Source organism: Nicotiana tabacum, chromosome 7, assembly GCF_000715075.1.
Source record: "Nicotiana tabacum cultivar K326 chromosome 7, ASM71507v2, whole genome shotgun sequence".
NCBI classification, from domain to species: domain Eukaryota; kingdom Viridiplantae; phylum Streptophyta; class Magnoliopsida; order Solanales; family Solanaceae; genus Nicotiana; species Nicotiana tabacum.
Genome location: NC_134086.1, coordinates 155,694,835 through 155,702,948, shown reverse-complemented (window position 1 = coordinate 155,702,948; position 8,114 = coordinate 155,694,835). Strand labels below are relative to the sequence as shown.

Below are 8,114 nucleotides of genomic sequence, written 5' to 3'. Positions count from 1 at the left end.
TGGTGTAATTACTAAGATAGTAATTACACAGTTGTGTAATTACGACGGCATGTTTGTTTCTTATAGTGCTATTACAGTGTAATTACAAATTTACTATTAGGTTCCACAAGTGTAATTACACAGTTAGATTAGATTTAAATAAAGTAATTAACAAAACTTAAAAGTTAATATAATAAATATATGCCTATAAATTTTTTAAGTATAAATGATATTATATTTGGTATTTAAGATGTATATTTTTTCGTGAATATACATTAATTAGTAATCATATATTTATAACTAATATTGTAAAAATAATTTATATATATTTTCTAAATTATATAATATTTAATTTAATTACTTACAAAAACTAAAAATATATGTTTTGTAAGAACATCATGGAATTCATGTTTGATAAAATAAATTAATATTTATAAATATAATGCCATAACATTATTCAAATGTTTGACATAAATAATCTATTAATTCTAACTAAACAATGAACAACATGCAATGTGAGCCAATACTACTAAAACAAGTAAATTGGAACCATGAATATAGCATAATTTTTTTTTAAAAAAAGTTTAACATATGTCAAATTCCAACATAATAATAGTAAGTTCCATTATAACTTAAGATTAGGAAACATAATAAGTTTATAACTACATTCAACAACGAAATTCCATTTTAGTTGCATCACTCATTATATGTCAAGTTTGTTAATGACCCATTATTTCTAATATTAGGGGTGTAGTTTCAAAAAGTAGAATAATAAAATAAATAAAAAATTAAATATAAGCAATTACATGAAATCACAAGAATTAAAGTTAGAGAAATAAAAGATAAATAATGTGCAAAGAAAAATATATTTTAAAATTTAAAAAAATATTAAAAAATAAAAATAAAATTAAAAAATAAAAATAATAGAAAAAAAAAGTTATAAAGGAAATAAATTAAAATAAAAAGGAAAAGGAAAGAAACTAAAAGGCAACCTTGTAATTACACAGTATAATTACCACCAATTCTCACCTCCCCTTGAGAATTGGAGTTGAGAATTGGAGAGTGTAATTACACCCTTCCAATTACACTCAATTTCATGTTGACCAAATAATTATTTGGCCAAACAAACATGCCAAATTGTGTAATTACACCCAATTACATCCAAATCAAATTCCTAAGTGGCTTTCCAAGCAGACTCTTAATAAACTTTTTAGAGTTGGCCCAAACCCTAACGCCCCTCCAACCTTGACACCCGACCCCTTTAATAATTTGTAAAAATCTCACTTTATACCTATTAAGCCCAAACTATTTACCTTTTAATACCCATGCCCAAACTATTTACCCTGCCTACCCAGTCGGCCCAATTTATTTACCCGGCCCCCATATTTCACGCGGCCCAATCTACCCATCTCTCCTTATCTTCGATCCAGCCCACCTATTTCACCCGGCACAAGCTTCCCATGCTTTTCTTCGTTCTTTAACAGTTAACAAGTAGACTAGAGTACAGTTTCCAAATCTCCATAGCCAACCGATGAGAACGCAAAATTCACCCACATTCGAGTTTTTAATTTTTTTTTTTCGATTTCGTTCTATCTTTTCGTCTAGTACCTATATTTGGGTGACATTTTTGCTTTGGGTGAAATTTTTGCTTCTGAAAGTACATTTTAGTGAAAGTGGGTTTTCAAAATCATAGGATTTTTGTGTTTTCCTTTGTACTTTTGTGAATCAATGTCTATGGGTTGTTGTTTTCTCTATGGGTCGGAAGCATTGTGCGCGTAGATGGTGGCGCCATGGACAATATCATTCTTCAACACAAGTAGTTGTTGAATACGTTGCCTCAGCCATGTCTGTTCCTAGTTTTTCCTTATTTTCTGATTCTCAGTCTCTATTTAGTCGTAACCCTAGCAGTAGTCATGTTGAAAACACAACTGAAAATGTAGAATTAGAGGGTAGAAAAGGCAACAATATTAATGCTTCGTCAGTCGATGAAACTCCCTACCTGTCATTACCCGACACAAATTTCGAACCAGTCATAGGAGGTGTTCCTGTGACTGATAAGGGAAAAGGTAAAGTTATTGAGGATTCTGAGTTAGGGGGAAGCCGACGTGAATCCGTGCCTAAAACAGAGACTCAACCAGTAGATGTTGATTGTAGCGATGACTCTCAGTTAAAGAAGAAAAAAATTGGTATCGCACCCAAGAAGGTAATTTTCTTACAATTATGATCTTTGAGATTTTTAATGTATAGTACATTGTTATTTTTTGATTTCCTGTTATGCTTTTGTATTATATTATAGTTATAGTCAGTTGTGTTAATTTTAAGTGAATTCTATTTCTTCAAGTTCATTCTATACATTTAAGAGAACTGTTGTAAATTTATTACGATTTCCATTTATCTATTTATTCCAGCTATCCGTTTCATCAAAGTTCAGTGCGACGTAATAGTGTTTATAGCTGTCAAAATCCATCACTAGATGATTAACTAAGAGAAAATCAAGTACCAGCGAATTTTGAGTTTTTGGGTGAAGTTCATTTGAGCTGTTCTATGTGTATGTTTCTGTGATATTAGCAAAATATAGGCCTATCATTCTGCTTAGAAGAAGTAAAAGATATCATTTTGTATACATTGTGTTTGAGCGTGAAGGAATTGAGTGATCTTTTCTAGTATATTGTACAGACCAGTTAATTTCCAATAATGAGCTTGTTAATTTTGGATGGCATATTTGTCTTTGCTATTAGTTTCTCAATGTTTTTGAATCAATATAGACAGATTAAATTAATGTTCTGTTTGAGGTTTAAAAAGGGTCACTAATTTAGTAGCTGTTGTAGTCAACCATATTTATTGAAGCCAGAGCTGCTCTGTGATTTCTGATTTTCAGCTTTGCATTAGATGGTTTTGTACATGATTTAGTATTTAGCCAGTTGACAGTGGTGGAGAGAAGCATGGAAGGAATGGGACCGTGTAAGTTAGGAGTGCAGAATGAGCTTTTCTTTATAGGTGGCATTGTGTGGATGGGGTCAATGGGCGAGAAGTGTTGGTACTGTAGCATAAGTTCCTTGTCGAATATTAGCTATCTTGTAGTGCAATTTGATATGAGTTTATGCTATTCTTTTACTTCCTTAGTAATCTCAAGAATATGCAAGATGAAAAGTATTTTGCTACTATCCTCTAAAATATGTATTTGATAGAATAGTTTCTGGATACTGTAGATTTAATAGCTAAGTTTCTTTTGGCTTTCCCTCCCTAGTAATATTAAATATGCATCTTCAAATGAAACAACTTAAAGTAAGTTTATGCATTGATGGTCACTTAGTATTGCTGAAAAGTGTTCCCACACTATTTTCCTTTTGTTTCCTTATAAGTAAAATTTGTAGTTGCCGGAAATTAGTCAGTAGAATTGTATACCATGCTGCTATAGTTATATATCGTGTTGGTATCGTATGGTAGTTGTAATATTTTTAGTTGGTTTAGTTGCATTTTAAGTGAATTCTATTTCTGAAATTATTTTATATGAACATGTTTTGCAGTGTTGGGATTTCCTTGTGCCTATGGACTTAGATTATAAACCAAAGGTTGATTGGGATACCAACTGCCATGTTATTCATCAATTGAAAGCGAATTTATCAAAGAGGCAACTTTGTCTGTTTAAGAAAACATGCTTTGGCTATTTTTTGGATCTGCCACCAGTTATTGTGCAGATTCGGGTTATGCACCATTTGCTTATTAGAGAAGTACATCATGAAGTGAAAAATGAGATGCGGTTTGTAGTGAATGATTCTAGGTTGCGCTTTGGCTTGGGTGAATTTGCACTTGTTACTGAGTTGAAATGTAAGGGTGATACAAGTATAGAGAGCATAGCAGAGAATAGGTTGATTTCAAAATATTTTGGGACTGCATCCGTGACATTTGCCCAACTAGCAAACTGTTTTAAGAAGAAGAAATGGGAAATAGATGATGATGCGTTGAAGATAGCAGTTCTTTATTTTGTGAACAGCTTCTTACTTTCTCAACTCAAAGCAAATGTTATTTCACGGTCTTACATTGACTTGATTGAGTGTGGTGATTTTAATAATTATCCCTGGGGTATAGATGTTTATAAAGCTACAATTGACTCGTGTTCCAACAAGTTTCAAGATAAGCCTTCTTTTTATAGACTCGGTGGCTTCCCGTTGGCTTTATAGACTTGGTTGTATGAATGCTGCCCAAGTTTGGATGGTCACTTTGCTGATCATCTTGGAAGAAAACTTCCACAAATTTTGAATTGGGTAGTCATGGGTCAAATACCGAATAAGCGTGTTGTTTTGCAAATGTGTAGCTTGCAACACGAGCAAGTAATTTTCTCATAGTTTTATTGCCTCTCTTAATGTTTTGGTACAGTAGTTTAGTCACAGTTGTAGCAATATCCCAGTTCAGTGATATACTCTGTTGGTATACATGTATACTATATTGGTATCATGTATACTATATCCCAGTTCAGTGATATACTCTGTTGGTATATATGTATACTATATTGGTATCATATGGTAATAGGGATCTTTTATCTTTCCATACTTTATTATCATTTCTATTTCTAACTAGTGTGCTTAATAATTGCAGCTAAAGAACATCACCCCAACTGATGATGAGAAGCAACTATTTGATGTGCGTGGTCTAAACTTTGAAATTGAAGTTGAGTGCACTGACAGTCAGCCCGATAGCTTTCAGGTTTTTGGCACTCAATTACCAAAGACACAAAGTATGCATGAAAGTACTGGAGGTGATTCCCAACCTACCAATGCTGAGGTAATGAAGGAGTTACAAGCTTTGAAGCTTTTTGTAGAGACCAAGTTTGAGGAGGTGCTTGCAGCTATTGGTAGGCAGTCAATGAAACCAGAGGGAAATTCAGCGGTATTGATCTTTTATATAATATAATGCTATAGTATATTGTTCAAAGATGCAATATATGTTTATAGGATACTATTCCATTCTTTACTTTTAGTGCACATAGTATTCTTGTAATATACATAATACTAAAATTGTTAGTTTCTCATTTTCAGCATAAGCAACATGATAATGATCCTGACTTTCGTGAGATGCATAATGATTATGACCAGTTTGAAAGTGGCCACGTTGGGAGTGATCCTGTAGTTCTTGGAGATAGCACGCTCAAAGCGCCTTCTAGTATGTAAATCATAGATTTGATTGATTTTTTTACTGTTATTTTTTGAAAATAGTACTCTTGCTTATACTTTTATATATTTAGTATCTGGTTTTGGTGGGGTTGGTCAAGATGGAGGTGCCACTGGTGTCAATGTGAAGAACGTCACAACAAGTGATGGTGTAGTTAATGATGATTTTGGCTTAGATTCTAACTTTAAACTGTCTGCATCTGCAATTGATCAAATCACCGCCATTACACAACAAGCAACATATAAGCAGTCATCTCATGATGTTAAAAAGTCGGGTCCTGCTCCGCTGCTATCAGGAATCCCTATACAGACACGAGCAGATGTTGTTATTGAGTCTAATACTGCTCCACAGGGTACGATGTTGATGTTACTAATTCTGTAGTTAGTATGTAAATGATAGGTTCTTGATAGTTTTTAAATTTTTATTTAAGTAGTGATGCTGATAATGTTTTTATATGTTCATCATGTTGGGTTGATGGTGTTGGTCAAGTGGATGTTGGTGGCAGTAATGTGAATTTGCCTTCTGGTAATGTCTTCTATATATAACTTTTCATTCTTTTTTTCTAAATTTCTTAACTTTGTATATTTATTTATTCACTAGCATTTTCTAATTTAAGCTCCATGTCGACACGAGGGTGATCTTCACTTGGATTCTGATTTTGAATATACTGATTCTCAACTTGATCTAATTGTTGCCATTACACAAGGAGGGAGACGTAATGTAAATCAATCTGGAAATGAACTGACAACTCGTGCTGTAAATAAGTCTAAACCTGATCAGTCGGTATCAAGAAGTATTGTCCAAATACAAACAGACGCTGAAACTACTCCTGCAGTTTTCGCACAAAGAAGGCGCCTCGCAGCTGTAAAACAGTCGCCGTATAGGAATGAATGGCAATCTGGTATTAGTGCAATTGGGGGATCCTCGAAGGTTATCAAAGGAAGATTTTCATTTGTAAATGACATTTCAGAGACTGTTGGTGTTAAGCTTACGACTGCATTCTCAAACTTTGTTGAAGCAAACATGCAATTGGGAGAGTGCGTAATCGTTTCCATGTACTTTTGTTTTCATTTTTTCTTAATGTTTGTTGTTATATTTCTTATCCATATCTTCTTTTATACGAAATAGGGAAGTGTATTTACATGGTAATCAAAAGTTAGAGCCTTGTTTTGACTTTGAAGTTGAACAGATTAATGATAAGACGTTTTTCCATACCTTAAACTATTCTGGCAGGCCGCTCTCTAGTTCGGTATGTGTACTGCTTTTTATTTTTGTTGTTGTAGTAGTTCATTCATATTGTTAGTGGCAGTCATGTTTTCTTCCTCTCTTTTTTTGCAGCACTTGAGTATTATATTCTACTATCTTAGGAAGAAGGCGAAATATGGAATTAATATGCCAATCAAAGTCACAACTACAAATACTCTTTTTAATAATATCATTCAAAGGGTTTTCACAGAATTTGTAAAAGGTGGGAAACAATATCATTTGATTGATAGATCAGACGATATCATGGAGTACATGAAAGGATTTAGGATGCATTGCAACACTCCATGGCACCAGGTTGATCATGTCATTTTTCCAATTAATTTGGCAGAAATTTGGCATTGGATATTGGGGTGTGTGTCATTCCACAAGAGATGTTTTTACGTATATGACTCGCTACGTAGTCGAAAGCACAAAAAAGCTATTCAAAAAGTGGAAGAGTCTTATGTTGTGTTGATCCCCCTATTTCTAGTTAGTATTGAATTTTATAACCAAAGAAGTGACATTGTAGTAGAAAATGGTCTGCACATGGAAAAGAAGTTGACTGATCCTTTTGAGATTGAACTGATTATAAATCTGCCAACACAGCAAAATTCGTAAGAATAGTTACTTTTTTTTACTTTGTTTTCCTCATTCATATTAACATTTTCACTTCTAATTGATTTTTATAGTCCATTCATTTGTTTTATTTCAGAGATTGTGGAGTATATGTTGCTTGCTTTGCTGAGTATACTATTGAAGATCTTCCAATCCCTGTTGCCAATTTTGATGTGGATGGTCTTCGAGCTAGGGTTGGTATACTGTTGTGGCACTATGGGAGGAGCAAACAGTTGCATGTTGAATCAAGTGAATCTGAGGCTCCAGTAGCACCTAAAAAGACTCGTGGAAAGAAACGCAAGAAGTAGTATAGGTCTATTTTTGGTTTTAGTTAATCGTATCATGAAAACTTTGCAGAATTTTAATAGTTTTTGGTGAAGTATGGTATTATTAGTAGTAAATGACCTTCTGCTGATTCAAGACTGTAGGAAACTTGTGCCTTTATAAAATATTTCCAGCTGCTAATATTTCTTTTGTCATATTTAATTATTCTGGTTCAGAATATGTGGTATAGATTTCTTCAAGTACATGGGGGTTATCAGTTTAGTTATGTCTCTTGATGCTGAAAATTTGTTGATTTTGTTTCTGATTTCAACTTGTTTTATTAGACTTTTCTTAGGCCTCTTTCATAAGTTGTTGGTTTATTAGGATGTCGAGGTTCATTCCTTTGCCAGAGGGTAAGGTTTAATGGATCCTGCAAGTGAAAACTAGGGGCAGATGAAGCGAACACTTCCAACAACATACAAAGTAGTTGTGACAGAAGTTAAATGATCTGCTTTCGAATGTGATGATGGTCTAAGCTTTAATGTTCATCTGTAGTTTTAGCATAGATGGTGTATTAGTGTAGTAGAACTATATACCAATCAGGTATACTGATATACCATTTGGGTATAATGTTGTATTTGACTCACCTTTCTTCCTTCAACAACTAGATGTAAGTACTGACATGAGTTCCAAAGTGTGCGCATTTTGGGTATCACATTGTATTTGGTGCACCATTTGTATTTCTGCGCATATTTTGTTTTAGCCATATTAGTGCAATATCACTATATACCAGCGAGGTATACAAATATAACATTTGGGTATCACCTTGTATTAATGTACCT

The 8,114-nt window shown here is 33.5% G+C and overlaps 1 protein-coding gene across 1 annotated transcript; it reads left to right on the top strand.

Moving 5' to 3' along the window:
• The first annotated feature begins 1,732 nt into the window (after window positions 1-1,732).
• On the top strand, window positions 1,733-7,316 carry LOC142162374 (uncharacterized). The gene is made up of 11 exons (XM_075218722.1): window positions 1,733-2,182; window positions 3,507-4,070; window positions 4,161-4,310; window positions 4,576-4,866; window positions 5,016-5,139; window positions 5,222-5,507; window positions 5,582-5,673; window positions 5,765-6,185; window positions 6,277-6,397; window positions 6,487-7,007; window positions 7,106-7,316. The coding sequence occupies exons 1-11, from the start codon at window positions 1,733-1,735 to the stop codon at window positions 7,314-7,316; spliced, it is 3,231 nt and encodes a 1,076-aa protein (XP_075074823.1).
• Window positions 7,317-8,114: the final 798 nt, after the last annotated feature.

Excerpts from the sequence above, each read along its gene's own strand:
- LOC142162374 (XM_075218722.1), top strand. The coding sequence starts at position 1,733 with ATGGGTCGGAAGCATTGTGCGCGTAGATGGTGGCGCCATGGACAATAT. Across the intron at positions 4,867-5,015 it reads AACCAGAGGGAAATTCAGCG|CATAAGCAACATGATAATGA; the intron begins GTATTGATCTTT and ends TCTCATTTTCAG. Across the intron at positions 7,008-7,105 it reads CTGCCAACACAGCAAAATTC|AGATTGTGGAGTATATGTTG; the intron begins GTAAGAATAGTT and ends GTTTTATTTCAG.